Source organism: Balaenoptera physalus (assembly GCF_965194825.1).
Source record: "Balaenoptera physalus genome assembly, chromosome: 1".
Lineage (NCBI taxonomy): Eukaryota > Metazoa > Chordata > Mammalia > Artiodactyla > Balaenopteridae > Balaenoptera > Balaenoptera physalus.
This window is the reverse complement of record NC_138882.1, coordinates 157,089,659-157,106,626: the sequence shown is the minus strand read 5'-3', so window position 1 is coordinate 157,106,626 and position 16,968 is coordinate 157,089,659. Positions and strand designations below refer to the sequence as shown.

The 16,968-nt window shown below is 49.1% G+C and overlaps 1 protein-coding gene across 6 annotated transcripts in view; it reads left to right on the top strand.

The window, feature by feature from the left end:
• LOC309646906 (uncharacterized protein) overlaps positions 1-16,968 on the top strand; it is a 231,055-nt gene that overhangs the window by 68,475 nt on the left and 145,612 nt on the right. For 4 of the 6 annotated variants that reach the window (XR_014255639.1, XR_014255640.1, XR_014255641.1 and 1 more), the window contains 4 exons: positions 2,246-2,483; positions 5,720-5,839; positions 10,329-10,421; positions 10,945-11,409. Coding sequence is in view for 2 of the 6 variants with exons in the window: in XM_082433747.1 (XP_082289873.1) it covers positions 10,329-10,421 (93 nt within the window). In the remaining 4 variants the exon portion in view is untranslated. Of the gene's footprint in view, positions 1-2,245; positions 2,484-5,719; positions 5,840-10,328; positions 10,422-10,944; positions 11,410-16,968 lie in introns of those variants that run through there. The other 2 variants (XM_082433747.1, XM_082433746.1) reach the window with 1 other exon arrangement.

Below are 16,968 nucleotides of genomic sequence, written 5' to 3'. Positions count from 1 at the left end.
AAAACAATTGGCCCACAGGGGTGCTTGGAAGATGATGGCCATCCCTACAATGGTATCTCATCCTCATCCCATGCTTATATAGCTGTCTATCCACCTAGGGATTGCAGGTCCTTCTGCAGTTCCAATTACAGCCCATGTGCCTCTAGGTCTTTCTGGAGCTACAGATGGGCTGTTGGCTGCCTTCCGGTCAGTGGCTCCTGGATTTGGGACCAGGAGCCTGGGGCCTCAGAGTTGTTTGATTCTCTGGTTCTCTGATTCCAAGGTTCTCAGGCCCCCGCTTTCCTCTCCAGCCTCTCTGTCAACACCCTCCCTCCCTCCTCCTCCCATCTCTGTCCCCTGGGTGTGACCCTACTTGCTCTCCTGCCTCCCAGCCTTTGCTCACACTCACACTCTGTCTGGAGCACCTCCCCCCTCACTGTCCATTCAGCTTTCTCTAACTTCTCCTTTTGGTTTGGATGTTCCCTCCTGAGACCCAGATGGGCTGGGTGCTATGGCTTCCCCAAGACTACAGGGCGGGTATTGGGTGAACGTCTTTAAAGGGCCTGGGATAGAAGAGACATCTTCAGGTGTCAGGATGACGGGCAACTGTCCATCCATCCATTCATTCATGAAGCTCATACTCTGGCCAGGCCCTTTGCTGGTACTGGGACGCTGAGGGAGACGGCATAGCAAAGGCTTGAGAGCAGCAGTTTTGGTGTTTGCCTGACCAAAGTGTGAGTCTGGATTCTGCCCCTTTCGGACTGTAACCTTGGCAACTGATCTCCCCTCTCTGAACTTTACGTTCCACATCCGTAAGAAGGGATCGCTGTGAAGATGAATGGGGATCATCCACGTATTAGTCTGCTTGGGCTGCAATAACAAAATACCACATACTGGGTGGCTTCAACAACAGAAACGTGCTTTTTCAGTTCTAGAGGCTGGAGGTCCGAGATCAGGCTGCCAGCAGAGTTGGTTTCTGGTGAGGCCTGTTTCCTGGGCTTGTAGATGACTCTTCTTGCTGTGTCCTCACATGGTCTTTCCTTTGTGCATCAGTTCTGTCAGATTAGAGCTCTGCCCTTATGACCTCATTTAACCTTAATTACCTCCTTAAAAGTCCTGTCTCCAAATACTATCACATTGGGTGTTGGGGCTTCAACATAGGAGTTTGGCGGGGACACAGCTCAGTCCACAGCACCATGTTAAGTGGTTAGCTGAGCTTGGACAGTGCTTAGTGACTGCTCCCGTGGAGTCTCAGCTTAATGGCTGCAGGCTACGATGATGAAGAAGAAGACTCGGTCCCTGTGTTTTTCAGAGTCTCTGGATCTGGTGGCAGAAACTGGCCTGTACGTAGGAAATGATAAAAAGGGGATAGTGGTACCCAGGGATGTTATCTAAGGGTGGAGTCAGGACGGTGACCCAGGTCTTTGTCCACAGCACTGTGCTGCTCAGAGTTGTGGTTTCAAAAGTTAGGTGTGTGTTTCTCTGGCCTGTGAGCTCCCCGAGGGCCAGAGCCTGCTGATCCAACTCTGGGGGTCAAGCACAGGCTCATGCACCTGAGAATGTTTGATGACTAACTGAATGGATACATGAGATTATGAATGAATGATGGAGATGGGTGGCTGGAAGGGTAGGAGGGTAGATGGGTGAATGGATGGATGATGGAGTGGGAGGAGGAGGAGGAATAACTGCCCAAGTTAGTTAATCCTTTCTGACTTTAGTTGCTCTAGCTGTAGAAGTACATTCACACTGTTGTGCAACCTTCACCACCATCCATCTCCAGAACTTTTTCATCTTCCCCAACTGAATCTCTGTATCCCTTAAACACTAATGCCTCTCCCCACTCCCTTCAGCCCCTGGCAACCCCCGTTCTACTTTTTGTCTCTATGCATTTGCCTATTCTAGGTAAGGAGGTGAGTTTTTGAAAGGGACTGTTTACAAAGGTGTGGGTAGGGTTTAGGGAAAGCGACCGGCTATGGGCCGTAGCCTGGGGCTGGTAACTCAGGGCACTGTTACGTCCCAGAGAGGTGAAGGCTGGTAGCGCCTGTAGGGGCTCAGGAAAAGGGCAGAGGGAGGGGGTGGAGGAGCTACGGGAGATACTGAGCTCAAACAAAGCCCAGGGAAAGCCTCTGAGCAGTTTATAAAGACACTAAGATAAATCACAGAGGCAGCGACTAAATCAAAAGGCTCTTGTGGCAGTTTGTATATTGTAGGAGAATGACAATGGGAAGGTGTAATGAGTTTCCTTTTCCTTTCCAATGCTCCCTAGCCACTTCGCTCACTCAGTGATTTGCTTGCAAATTTGTTTTGCTTTGTGGAAGATGATTTGCATGATGAGAGGTGCACCCCTGCCCCCCAGTGTCGGATTCTTCACTCCGATCCAGCCTGCGCCTCTCTGACTTCACAGCAGCAGCCTTGCCAACTTCTTTCTCCCTGCCCCGTCCTCCACCCTCCCAGAGATGCAGAGTAACTCCGATGTTGGAGAAAGAACAAGCAGAGGAGAGGAGGTATTTCCTAACTCCCCTCACCTATGCCTGGGCTGTGGCGTCCTAGCTACGCCAACATGACTGACTTCTCGCTAAAACCTCTCCATCACCTCCGTATACACACTTGGTTTCTCTCTCCTCCTCTCTTTCTCCTCTCATTTTCTTCCTCCATCCTTGAATATTCCAGGCCCAGCACATCCATCTGAGAGCACAGCTCACCCTCTGACACTCAGCTGCCCAGTGCTTTCCTGCATCCCTGAGTTGATGGGTGAATTCTGACTTCCTGTGTCCGGGGAGAAACCTCAGGAGATCCTAATCTCTTGCATCCCCGACTGGGACGTGGGAATGGGGGCTGCTCAGGAGGGAAGTAGTCACTCTAAGAGGCAGATCCCTGTGTTCCCTCTTGTTCTCACCTTCTGCTTATGTAATAAAAACTGTCGTGTGCTGATTACTTTCTGGGAATTTTGCACACATTTATAACCTCATTTAATTATCACAACAACCCTGCTCAGGAGGCTTAATTCCCATTTTGCAGAGCAGAAATTTGAGTAGAGAGGTCAAATGACTTATCAAAGGTTGCACAGCTGTTTGTCACAGAGATTGAATGTAGGTAGATCTGTCTCCAAAGCGCTTTTCAACCAATTCTTTCCAACCAGTTCAGGAGGTAGTGAGTTCCTGGTCTCTGGAAGCATGTAAGCAGAGGTTGAATAGCCACCTGTCATGGAGAGAACACAGTCCAGGAGAAGTTTCCTTCCTGTACTGAGGCGCTAAGATTCTAGGACTAGGTTTAGATTCTGATATTGATTTTCTCTAATTGACATGCATCTCTTGGGAAGCAGTATTGGGGCAGGTGCCTCAGTGAGGTCTGGTCATACGGAGGCAGGCATCCTGGGTTGCAATGGGCAGGGAGAAGGGGCAGGAGGGCGGGGTGAAGGAGAAGTAATCAGGTAATAAGTTCTCTCTCCTTCCTGTTCTTGCTAGTTTTTCCTTGTTGCCCTGGACTGGTCTTGGAGTCCCAGAAGGGCAATATTTTAAAATCCATTCCGTTTTGAACAAAACTGTCACCAGGGTTGCGATGTGCTCTTTATATATTGCAAAGAAACAAGCCCAGGGCAGGGAGCAGAAGTGCTGGCTTTAATCCTGTTGCTGCTGCAGGTTTGTGGTGTGATTTTGGGCAAGCTTCCCCATTTGTTTAACGAGGGCTTGGGGAGGCTCACGGCCGAGGACCCTCCGGGTCCTGATGTTCAGTTCCCTGGGAGGGAAGCAGGCTTGCCTGTGTGTCGAGCCGGGGCTGCACCAGGGGGCTCCATAGCAGGCAGGGTGTGGCCGGTGCTGACTCGGTTTCCCGTGCTCTTGCCAGCCCCCAGATTCCCATTCCAGCTAAGCTGCTCCCAGACTCCCAACCCTCAGAAACTGAGATAATAAATGTGGTTTTAAGCTTCTTTGGGGGTAACTTGTTATGCAGCAATAAATAATGAAGACACTCACGCATCTGTGATCATATGGCAGCGATGGCCTTACTTACATGCCTGGTGGGTGGGTGGCTGGTTGGCTGATGGCCGGGGATTCTTCACTTGGGGGCAGTCCCAGGCTTCCCAGAGCAGCAAGAGAGGCCAAGTCCCGATGTGTAAGTGCTTTTTAAGCCTCTGCTTGCATCACATTTGCTAACAGCCTTTGGCCAAAGTAAATCACAAAGGCAACTCATGTTCAGGGGGTGAGGAAACAGACTCCATCTCCTGAAGGCTGGGGAAGAATTCGTGGCCACTTTTTGCAATTACAGCACATGGGGCTCCTGTACTAAACACCCCTTCCTTCTCCACTTCCTCACTCTTGAGCAGCCTCCCTTTTGTGCGAGTCTGAGTCTAAATCAACACTTAACTGAGCACCCGTGATACAGCAGGTGTTTTCACCATCACGGCCTTAATTAATCCCTGACAACAGCCCTTGCAAGGTAACCCACCTCGTGGGTGAGGCACGCAGGTTCAGAAAGACAAGGTGGTGGCCTAAAGTCATAAAGCTGGTAACTGACAGAGCCAGGATCCAATCCACATCTAGGAATTCCAAATTTGGCATTAGTTTTACTTTCCCTGTCAAGATGCCCAGAACTTTCCATTTAACTTGGTTTTTTCAGACAGACACAGGCAAGATATGTGGAGACTGGTCCTGGCTGGGTTCTCCCCAGGAATCCCTGTTCTGGGACAGCCGGCTGGGGCTGAAGGGGATCAGTGTGGGGCAGGAAGTTCGGGCAAAATGAACAGACTCTAGGGGGCGACAAAGGCCAAGACGCCTTCTCATTGCTACCCTATGCTCCATTCACTTCTTCCTCAGAGGAGAGAGATGCTGGCCTGTAGGAGAGAAAACTATCATCTTTAGGCTCTAAGAAACCAGGGGAGGGAGGGGAGGAGGAAAAGGAGTGGGAGAGAGGGGAGGGAAGGAGAGAAAACAGGAGGAGGGAGAAGAGAGAGGCAATAAGATGGTTAAGAACAGAGGGAAACTAAGAAAAAGACAGAAAATTAAAGAGATAATAAGACAAGAGACAGAGAGATATGGGGATAAAGAGAAAAAAAGAGAGGGAAGGAAAGAAAAATAAACTCCTAAGACAGGGATGGAGAGAAACAGAGACAGGGAAGCACAGATGCGTGGAGAGAGAAAGGAAACAGAGAAAGGCTGAAGGGAGAGAGAGAAAGGAAGTTGGCAGGGTGGTGGATGAAGGAGAAGGGATGAGAGGGGACGAGGAGGGTTCAGTCATGCTGTGTGACCTAGGTCAGGTCAGCTCTCTGAGCCCCATTTCCCCATCAGTAAAAAAGGACTGCCTTCTGGAGCAGTTGTGAGAATTATCTGAGCAAATACGCGTGAGGACTTTGGAAACTCTGAAGCGCTGTACAAACCTACATTGCTATCGTTGACAGTTTGGGTTGGCCAAAAAGTTCGCTCGGGTTTTTCCATGCCATCTTATGAAAAACACGAACGAACTTTTTGGCCAACCCAATGTTATCATTCTCATGTCATGGTGGGACAACATAATGCTAGAAAAGAGTGTCAGAACAGGTGACACATGTCACACCTCTATAATGAGCGGCATAGAGTCAAGGGAAAACTGGAGCTTCTTGATACTAAGACAGTGCTCCATGTAAGATGTCCGAATGATTTAAGTCCACATTGGGTTGGGGGCAGAACTGCCACATTATAGGTACATAATTAAGAAAAACAACTGAGAGCACACAGTTGTTCCTACAAGCGCTCCCTTTGTTTTTCAGGATCACAGTCAATGTTTGCGTGTACCCTGGGACGTCTATACGATATGCTGTAGCTCCCCTTTAGGTCATCAATAATTATGCAGAATGTCATGGTGATGGTGCTGCTTTTTTGCATCTCATGTAAGTGAACTTAATTTTTAAAAAATTAACAGTATCATCTTGAGACATATTGAAGACTATTGGTGTTTCATGTGGATTTCTGCTTTGGATAAACACACAGTGCCCCTCCTCTCTCCACAAACTGCACTGCATATTGCTGGAGGTGAAACAGCTTTTCTTGAAAGTTAGCTGGAAGCTTTTGACAGGTAGGTGTTTAGTGTCTGCGTTATAGGACTTGATGGACCAATTTGTCAGACCCACCTCACGCCACTCAGAAAATTCTCTGATGTATTTGGGAAGACTGGGCAATTGTTACTGCTAGTAACTGCACTGACTGGTGGGTGGCAGGCCATTTCTTGCATAAACAGTAACTTTTTCTTTGTATCACTATGAAATCTTTTTGAAGACATTTAAAGCAGTAATTAGGGATCCAAATTTAAGTTAATAACCAACTCTTTCATTGTAAATCACACATCTGAAGTAACACTGCATATACCTGACAACTACCTGACAACTTGTTCCTCCTCTTGGAGGCTGACCCATTATTATAACACACATTCTGATTTCAGAAATTCTAAAGGGTAAAGAAGAACAAATTAGGAAATGCGAGTGCCTAAGAACAATGGAAATGACCTGATATAGTTTGTTGATAAGAGAGAGAAAACCACATGTTTTGAAAAGATCTTGATTATATCTAATATATTAAAACAGTTCAAAATTGATACTTGGGATACTTCTGCCTCATTTGAGTGAATGAGATGCTATGACTGCAATACTCATTGCTGCCACTAGGTAGTGGTAGTGTTGTGTATGGCCTAAGCGTCTGGACTTTCTCCACGTGGTCTATCAAGTGTCACAGATTCATGGCACTTATCTAGCCAAACACTGCCCCCCCTCACCCACTAAAATAAGTCTGGTTTGAGTCATGGTTCTGGCACTTACTAGCTGTGTGGCCTGGGGTAAGTTAGCTTTCTCACTTGAGGGGAGGGGGATAAAGTAGTGCCTTCCATGACTTAGGCATTTTATATTTGTAGAGCACTTCTCACCTTACCAAGAACCCTTGGACTGTGTACCTCTAGGTGCCTACACACGCTGGCATGAGGTTAACGTTCCCAGCTCAGCTGTGAGCTGTGTAGGGCAGGGAGCATAATTTATAACTGGACTAACCCCTTACATTGGTACATGTATCAATCTGTATTTACACAATACTAGTAGCTACTCTTTACTGAGCATGTACTCAGTACCTATCTCAATACCTGTTCTTTTAATCTTCACAGCAACCCTATGAGGTTAGTATCCCTGTTATGCCCATTTCACAGAGGAGGAAATCCCCAGGGTTGTGGGAATATTAAATGACTTAATGCATAAAACTTGCTAGCACAGTGCCTAGGACGTAGCAAGTGCTCAGTACTTACAGTGCTTATTATTTACAAGTGAGGGGATCAGGCTTGTAAACTGGGGAGTATAAAGGAACAAGTATTGATACAAGGGGCTGTAGAAGCACAGAGGAGGGGATGATGAATTCTTCTTGGGAAGAGATTCAGGAAGGCTTTGCAGAGGCAGCACCGTGCAAACTGGATGATAAAGGACAAGTAGGGATGGCAGAGTATGCTGCTTGTTTTCCCATTTCTGTTTTTCTCCTCTTCCTCTTAATAATAGAAATACCCCTCCCAGTGAAATTGCTTCCCATGGCTGGAATCAGGACATGGTGTGGGTAGATGAGTTTGGGCCGTGAAGGGATGGCAGAGCAACAAAACAGAAGGAACCTGGGTCCCTGCATGACCTTGGAGAGCACAGCTGCCTCATTCACCTTGGATCACATGCCTATCTCCAAACCATTGCATGAGAGAGACATAAACTTCTATCCTGTTTGAACCACTGTATTGCTGGCTCTCTTATCTAAAGCGTATTAGTCTGAAGCCTAAACAGTGTAGCAGGTAAAAACAGAGGAATACTTATAGGGCAGAAGAAATAGCATGTCCAAAAACATGAAATGCAAAAGAAGTGAGCAAGTTTTAGGAAACTATCTCAAGGGTATTTTTGAGGATCAAGCAAGATAAATGTATATAAAGTGCTTAGTACAGTACCCAGCACATACTAAGTGCTTGCTAAGTGAAAGTCATCTTTTTTTCCACCTGATGTAAATGACTTCTCAGAGCCTCAGCTATAAAATGGGGGTAATGTCACCTGTAGTATGAAAACAGAGGTCTGGACCTTTCTGTTCTAAGAGAGTATGAATAATGTGGAGAAATTGTATTAGGAGCAAGATTTAAATAAAAAACAATTACCAAGGGACGAATGAGTACCCTGCCTTCTCACTGATTTAAATAATTTAACTTAACAAAACCTCTGGTGCTCTCTTATCACTCTAGTTAACACCTGTCCTGCTCAGTGGGCCCTAAAAACTATTAGCAGTTCCTTGAAGGAGTTCTGGATATCCAGTGCTCCATACTTTTCATAGGCAGGTTTCTCAGTTCTTTCTCCTCCAAGATAACTCCTTTTATCCACCTCACAAGACTCTGCACAAACATCACGTCTACTGAGACCTACCTTGACCTTCTGGGAAGATCTGCCTGATGTTCTGTGTGTAACAGGCATCTCCGTCACGGCTTTATACCCTTATTATTGGTTCAGCTGCCGTTTTCCCCTTGCCAGATTGTGAGCTCTCCCAAGGCAGGGAACATGAGTGTTTCATTTTTGTTTCCTCAGCACGCAGCCAGAGTAGGAGCTCTGTTCATGTTCACTGAATAAATGAGGTGTTCTTGGGTAAATATGCAGGGTCAGTTGTGGGGGCAGATTTAAGGGATGTTAGAAAGTCAGATGTAAAAAAGAGAACATGTTTCTCATCTGCACAGTAATGTCTGAGCTTTGCCATTTAGGCATTGTTATTCCTTCTTCTGGTCTTCTTAAAATGCTCTTTTCTGGCGGTGAGGAGTCTGCTGGTGGGGAGTCTAAGAGGCGGTTTGGAAGAGTGAGGGAATACTAACTTGGTCATCAGACCGGGGTTCTAACTATGGCTCTGCACTGACCTGCTGGATAAACTTGGGCAAGGGCCTTTTCCTCTGGGGTTCAGTTTCCTCAGCTGTAAAAGGAGGCAATGAAACGTATCTCACAATAGTGTTGCAAGAATTAAGTAAGTGTGTAATAGCAGCTCGTAGGTTTTTGTAGAAATATTAGTGCTATTAATCACATCCCTTAAGTTGCCCTCATCCTTGCCTTCTCCCTGTGAGTTCCAGATTTTTAAAAAATTAATTAATTTATTTTTGGCTGCATTGGGTCTTCGTTGCTGTGTGCGGGCTTTCTCTAGTTGAGGCGAGCGGGGGCTACTCTTCGTTGCGGTGATCAGGCTTCTCATTGCAGTGGCTTCTCTTGCTGCGGGGCACGGGCTCTAGGGGCGCAGGCTTCAGTAGTTGTGGCACGTGGGCTCAGTAGTTGTGGCTCGTGGGCTCAGTAGTTGTGGCTCGTGGGCTCTAGAGCGCAGGCTCAGCAGTTGTGGCACACGGGCTTATTTGCTCCACGGCACGTGGGATCTTCCCGGACCAGGGATTTAACCCGTGTCCCCTGCATTGGCAGGCGGATTCTTAACCACTGCGCCACCAGGTAAGTCCCTGAATTCCAGATTGTATGGTGATCAACAGTGTGGAGTTTTGAACCAAACTGCCTGGATTGCCTGCCATTTCCTAGCTCTTGACCTTCAACAAGTCAGTTCACTTCTCTGGGGTCCAGTTTCCTCATCTGAAAAATGATAAGCACTGACCTTAAAGGGTTTCTGTAAAGATTAAATAAGCATTATTTTATTTTATTTATGATATTTCTAATATTTCATTATTATCTATAATATCTACTATATATTATATTATATTATATATCTATATGTCTAATTATCTATATTATATCTATAATATCTGCAATATATTATATCTTATATATATAAAACTTACTCTAGTGCCTGGCATGAGGGGACCACTGCCTAAGTATTTGTCAGTGTATTCTCCCTCTCTCCTGGTAGAGGGAGGTAGGTGGCAGGAAAGCACCAGGCATCTGAGAAGATGGGAGGCCGTAGAGAGTGAGGTCACATGGGAGTTGGGGGCACTGATGGCAAACTCCCTCCATCAGATCTTACCTTGGGAATCTATATGCTGGATTCACATGGAATTTGCTGCTAAAAACCAATGAAAGAACCCAAGTTTGCAAATGATTTTTCTTTTTCTTTTTAAGAAACCCAGGGGAATTCCACGTCACCTCTCCAAAATAATGCTCTCCACTTCCTGCCTTGTGCAGTGTTTCCCTGGGCGTCTGGAATAGGCCTGGGGCCTTGAGTGTGCACCAGGGCATGTAGCCTGGGTTACCTGCTGCAGCCTCTCACTCTGGACCCTCCTGAGGCAGTGAACCATCGCTTTGTTTGTATTGAGGTAGAATAATGGCTGAGAACTCCTGGAATGGATAATGCAAATCCCCAGGTAATCCCAAATTCCATATTAGCCAGTAATTTTCACTTCCCTCTCTGCAGCTGAACCTTTACCAGAGCTTCCTGAAGGGGGTCGGATTACCTTGCTTGCCTTTTCCATGGAAGGACATCAGCGAGCACATTCCCTGGCACCAGGTGGGTACTCGGGAGCCATTTGTTGAATGACTGACAGGACAAGCTCATTGTAGTACTGAATACTGCAGGTGTCATTGCAGACTGGACTACGCACTCTGCATTTTCTCATTTCACCTGTACCATAACCTAGGGAGATGGGGTTTGTTATCCCCATTATACAGATGAGGAAACTGATTCTCAGAGAGGGTAGACAGCCTAGTCATGGCAGTGGCAGGCTCAGAAAACTGTGCAAAGGTCGTAAAATATAGGGCCAGTTAGAAAGAGCAGAGGATTTCAGGGATGTTAGAGAGTCAGATGTAAAAAAAGAACATATTTCTCATCCACACAATGAAGCCTGACTTTGCCATTTAGACACCATTACAGGGAAAAGAAAAGGCAGTTTGGTAGAATGGAATCTACTTACTTTAGGAAACAGGAAACTGGGCCTCCCTCCAATCTTGCCCAGGATTCATCTGTGTGACCCTCTTAAGTGTCTTTCCCTCTCTGAGCCTTAGTTTTGGCCATTCCCTTTCCTGTCTTCTAGGAATCTGAGACCTCTCAATTTTCCTCCGGTCACTCTGAGATTCCCAGGGCTCCACCGGTCTGGTGGAGAGAATAGGCCTGGCTCTCTCAGGGCCCAAAGGATGCCTCGCTACTTTCCATTAGCCAGAGATGGCGCTGGCCACCGGCCGCTGTCCCGGCCCTTCCTCTGTATTCCTCTTCTTCCTCGCCACCCTCCCCCTCCTTCCCCCGTCGTCCTACCCTTCTTCCGTGCCTCTTCCCCCTTCCTCCCCTCGCTCCTCCCTCCCTCCTTCCCCACGATCCGGCGGCCGGGGCGCGGGCCGGGCGCGCGCTGGGTGGTCCGGCGGCCGGGGGCGGGCGGTAGCCTGCAGGCGTAATTGGCATGCACGCCGTTGTAGCTGAGACCGCTTAATAAAGCATTACATATCTCACCGCTTCCATATTTCATTACCTCACGCGGAGCCTGTGAGAGGGCCCTAATGGGAGTCAGCTGTGTTTTTACTTTCTGTTGTCGGCCGGGGACGGGTTTCTCTGCGGATTCTTTGAAATGAAATAATGTGATGCACGCCGCGATAAGGGCCGGCCCGTAATGAGGCCCAGGCCGCGGGGCGGCTGCTATTGCTCCAGGTGTCGCGTATTTGGGCTCCGAGGACGCTGAGGAGGAGGGGGCGGCGCCGAGGAGGAAGGGGGAGGGGAAGAAGGGGGGGGAGGAGGGGAGGAGGAAGGAGGAAGAGGGAGGAGAGGGGTAGGGGTCGGAGTGGGGGGCAGTGGGGCTGGGGGCTGGGGGCCGGGGGCCGGGGCGGAAGCCAGGGAAGGCGGAGACAGCGGGATGCGGAAGAACAGACTGACTGGGGAGAGGTAGGCTGGAGAGTGCTGGGGCCCCGGGTTCAAATCCTGATTGGCCCCTGACTGTCAGTGCGAGAGAGCCCTTTGCCCCATAATATTCATCTCCCAGTGTTGTTGTGCTGAAATAAATGAAAGGGATTTGTAAATTGGAAAGGGCAGCATCACACACATGGAAAAAGTGGAATCATTTATTGAGAAGGGATCTGATGACCTTTGAGCAGCCCCTCTGGGCATGGCACCCGCCAATAATTTCAGCAGCCTTGCTTGCTAAGTACTATTACTTCCCCTTCACAGAGGAGGAGACTGAGGGTCAGAGAGGTGAGGGACTGGCTCCAAGGCACTTAGTAAGAGGCTGAGGGCAGCCCTGGGCATGGAGCCAGAGGAGACAGGAAGAAAGGGGGAAGGAGATAAAGATGGAGAACGTTGGGCCACTGCCATATGATTTGTCTAACCCCCTCCCCGCCAAGGGAGCTGGGCTTTCTCCTCCACCCTGTCTTGTGGGTCTCCTTGACTGGGCCTGTGGCCTTTGCCTTACTCACTGGGACGGAGGGGAGGGTGGGCAGGCTTATGGGGATGGGACGTTTTGGAGGGCTTTGTAGGTGGGGCAGCAGCTGGGTGTGAGGGTGGGGCGTCAGGAAGCCCCCTCTGTTCTGAGTACTCTCCTCTGCTGAAAATCCCATAGCTACGGTCTGCTGAGTTAAAGGTGGCTCTTTGTGCTTGGGTTAGACAGATTTAAAATCATCAGAAGTGTCTACTTCTATGTCTACTCTGTCTCCATCTCTTTTTTCTCCTCTAGAAAGTAAATGCTCTTTGAGGAGTCTTGTTGTATCTCCTCAGTGTCTCTCATATCCACCCACTTCTCCCCGTCCCTCCTGGCCTGGCCCTGGGTTAAGCCCGCACCTGGGTTCAGTCCACAGTCTTGCTTCTTGCCCTGTAGGACTCTTCCTAAAATGCTGACCTGATGCTGCTGCCCTGCAGGGCTCCCTATTGCTCTCAAGAACGTCCAGCTTCCCAGACACGCCCCACAGGACCCTCCCTGCCTGGACTCGAGGACCTGCCCCCATCTCCCAGCTCCATCTCTGGCACACTCCAGCACAGAATCTGACGGACCAGGTGACTTGTCTTTCTCCAAGTTCATCAGTGACATCTGGGCACTTGCTCATGCTGTTCCCTCTGCTTGATGTGCCCTTCCCGCCTGGACCTGCCCATGGAGTCCTGCTCAGTCTCCAAGCAAGGCTCGGCACAATGGCTGGGCATTCCAGGAAAGCTTTTCTCCAAGAGCTGCTCTGCCCCCCGCTTCCAAGCTGGTAATGCTCACTTCCTTTCTGAACCTCAGTTTCCCCATATGTACGATGAGGGGCTAAGGGGCTGATCCCTGGGCCTCACAGTCTCTTGAATTGACCCTATTGGGTGGTAGTTTCTTCTTAAAGTAGAAACAGTTTGAGTTTGTCGATGTGATGGATGATAACCGTGTCGTGTGTGCCTACTACATGCCAGGCATCGAACTGGCTCTTTATATGCCATAGATACATGCCTAGCTCAGAGTCCCGCAGCAGCAAATGGAAAAGCTGGGATTTGAAGCCAAGACTCTCTGATCCCTGAGCCTGTGCACGTGTGTGTGTTTATGTGCATGTGTACACATATGCACTTACATGGATGTGTATGTCTGTGTGTGCACATGTGAAACAATGGTACCCAGTGTTGGTGGAGCACTTTAACCTTCTCAGAACTTTCTCACCTCCAGGAGGGAGCCCTTTGAGGCAGGTCTGGAAGGGATGATAGGGATATATAGATACAGAGAGATTGGTTGACTGCCTTAGTTACACAGCTGTCAGGAGGAGACCCAGGGAGCAGGAAGAGACATCCCATGGCCCCGGAAACCGAGCTGGACCCTCTCAGTGCAGAATTCTTCACACTTTGACTTCAACCTGACTTTGCCAGTGTTGTTTCCCAAATGCCCCCCTTCTGTACAGCCTAACTTTCTACATACAGGGCTTGCTTCAGAGCCTTTGCTTGAGCCAGTCTCTCCATCTGGAAAGCTTTTCCCCAGTGCCTGCCTGGGGATATTTTACTCATCCTTCAAAACCTGGATCAAATCTCCCCTCTCCACAGAAGCTGGCTGGATTCTCTGCTCAGGACCATCTCTCTCTCTCCCTATTCCAGGCTGTGTACACATTTCTCTTATGGTCTGTCAGCTCGGAGCTTCTTTGTTTCAGGACCCTGAACTCCTGAGGTCAGGGGTTGAGCCCCACTCTTGGCCAAGAGAGAACTGTCTGGGAATGGGCGCAGAGAGTAAGCTTGTGGAATGCCTGGCCAAGCGGGGCATGCTTCGAGGATGGCTGAAAATGTCTGCAAGTCTCCACTCATAGAAAACGCTTGATAAACGGCCGCTCATGATATCATCATGATATCATCATGATTTATCCCTGGGCTCTTGCTTTGGGTCAGGTTTTATGTTGCAATCTGTATTTTTAGTTAATTCTCACAGCATCTTGATGAGATTGATGTTATAACCCCATTTTACCACCGAGAAAACCGAGGCTCAGTCAAGCTAAATAACTAACCCACGACTACAGAGCTGATCAGCGGCAGAGCCAGGGCTTACGTCCAGTTCTGTGTGCCTCGGAGTCCCGTCCTTTCTGCACGCATCACACACGTCGTATTGTAAGCTGCTGGTGTTCTCTGTGCCTGTCAGACAGGCTGCTCTATTGATTAACATGCAAATGATTTTTGGAGAGAGGGCTTAAGTGTAGTTGGTCCCAGCCAGCCACAGCTGAGATTTGCAACCCAAGCCCCAGTCCTCACCAACTGCTCTGCTATCAGGTTTTCATCTCTAAAGTGATTGACGGGTATTTTTTTCCCTCCCTGACCCAGAACGCCAGGCCTCCAATACTACTGAAATGTTTGCACAATCTTGAAGCATTTATTTAAAAGTTGCTTTTCCCCAAAGGGTCCGGCCTCAGCCAGATCCTGAGCCAGATCCAAAAAAACAAACAAATCCTATCTTTACAAGCTGCTCAGCTGGGCTGTGTGGGGAGGGTGGGAGCGGGGGTCCCCTGGGTCCTACCTTTCCCTTGGCTGGCTGACAGGCCCGCCCCGGGGGCGAGGAGCCCGCTCTCGCCTGTTTATAGCCCTTTCCAATTCACAGGCCAAACAGGAAAGGGGTGGGGACTTGGGGAGGGGGCGAATGTCAGAAATCACAAATAGTACAGTTGCTCCTCAAAGCAACAGGCGGTAGAGATGTGACGGGGATGTGGCTGGGTGGCTTTCTCGGCTGTTCATCAGGGCAGAATGAGACCCTAACCCCCACTTTGTAGGTCCCAGCTCCAAGAGCTCAGCTCCCCACAACCTCCCTGGTCCCCGAATCATGGTCAGGACAGGGGTCCCTGAGTAGGTGTCAGAGGACCTGAGTGCTAGGGCTGGGTGGGCCTGCATCACTCTCTGCGAGCTTGGAAAAGTCCCTTTTCTCTGGCTTCAACCATTGTGGGACCATCAATGGGGCTGATGCCTGCTGAATACTGCCCATTCGAGACTCTTCTTCCGGGGAAAGCAGGGGGAGAGGAGGGAAGCCCCATTTACAGAGGGCATTTCGTGTGCCTGGCACTGGGCTTGGCATTTTTTGGAGATGGTCTCATTTACTCGCCATAGCCACACTGAGTGGTACTTGCTGTTAGCCCTTTCTGCAGGTGAGAACTCCAGGGCCGGGACTGGAATGCCAGGTCTGTCTAGCCCCCTCCTCCCGGCTCCTGGTACCTCCTGGCGAAGCATCGGCACTAGGCTGGGTGGCAGGCCTGGTTTAGAACAAGGGCTACTGTGTGCAGGGTGTGGTGTGACTGCCTTTGTGTGCCCCATGATGGGACCAAGGGGAAGGAAGTACTCTCCAGAAGGGGACACTGAGTCCTGGGGAGTGGCACCTCAACTTCTCATGGTCACCGAGGGGCCATCTGGCCATAGATGGGCACGCTGAGGCCTGTGAGTGGGAGGGCTCAAGCCAGTCTGCTGAGGTGCTAAGAAGTGGGGCTCAAACATTTTGCTTGTTTTTGCCAAAGCCCCCCTTATGTGAGGTCTCCACGGCAGGGTGCCCAGGAGGCGTTACCAACCCCTGAGGTCGGCTCTCTGCTGCCGTCTGGAAGAAATCAAACTCTTTAATGGCCTCTGTGTGCACCTCCTTGCCCCAGCCAGTGCACGGCCACTTAAGCTGTGTGCCATTTCTCACATAGACCCGGCATTCCCATACTTCTTCTTTCTGGAAAGAAAGCTCTGCTTTCTAGAACACTTCCTGTGTCATCTTGGGCAAGTGAGTTCAGTTTTCTCATCTACAGAAGGAGGATCTTATGCAGTAGTGGATGTGAAAGTGCTCTGTGACCACGAGTCCAGGCTGGTGTCTGTGGGCTTGCTGTCACTAATGCTGTTTGCAGCATGCTGTTCTAAGTCTGCCCAGGAGCTGCTGTTGAGTGACTGTTGGACTGACTGGCTTCGTCTTGCTCCAGCCAGACCCTCTGTGAGCAGTTTGTGCCTGAGTTTGGGCTTGAAAGATGCTCTTGAACAATTGTGGGCACAGGCTGGGAGCTCTGGGAAGAGGCAAAACAAAGAAATATTTTGCTATCCTTTCCCTATAGCTGGCCCCCAAACCTTGCACGTGTGCCATGGGGGCAGTCTGGGAGTCCTAGAGGAGCTGGGACCATTCTGACTTCTGCCTGTATCTGCAGAGTCCAGCACAGAGCCTGGCACTAGCAGGCAACCGCTAAGTATGTGCTTATGAATGAACATAACCTCGGGCAAGTTATTTCAGTTCTCTGAGCCTCAGTTTCCTTATCTGTAAAATGGGGATAATATTACTACTTAACTCATAGGTTCATTGTAAGGATTAAGAATAACAATCCATGAAAAGTGCTTAGGATACTGGCTTGTATGTGATGATAAGGATCCCATGTGTTTAGAAATGGGGACTCAGAGAAGGCAATTGCTTTGTTCAGTATCACACAGCTAGAAAGTGGCAGAGCTAGGAATGGAATACAGGGTTGTCTGACTCCAGAATCTGAGATATTGACCACTGTTGTATATCACCGGAGGTAGAAATTTCTGTTTGACCCACTGCACCCACTTTCTCCCTATTTCCAAGGAACAGAACTTCCAATTTTTAGTTGAGCACACAGCCAGCTAGAATAGACTACATTTTCCAGTCTCCCTTGCAGCTAGG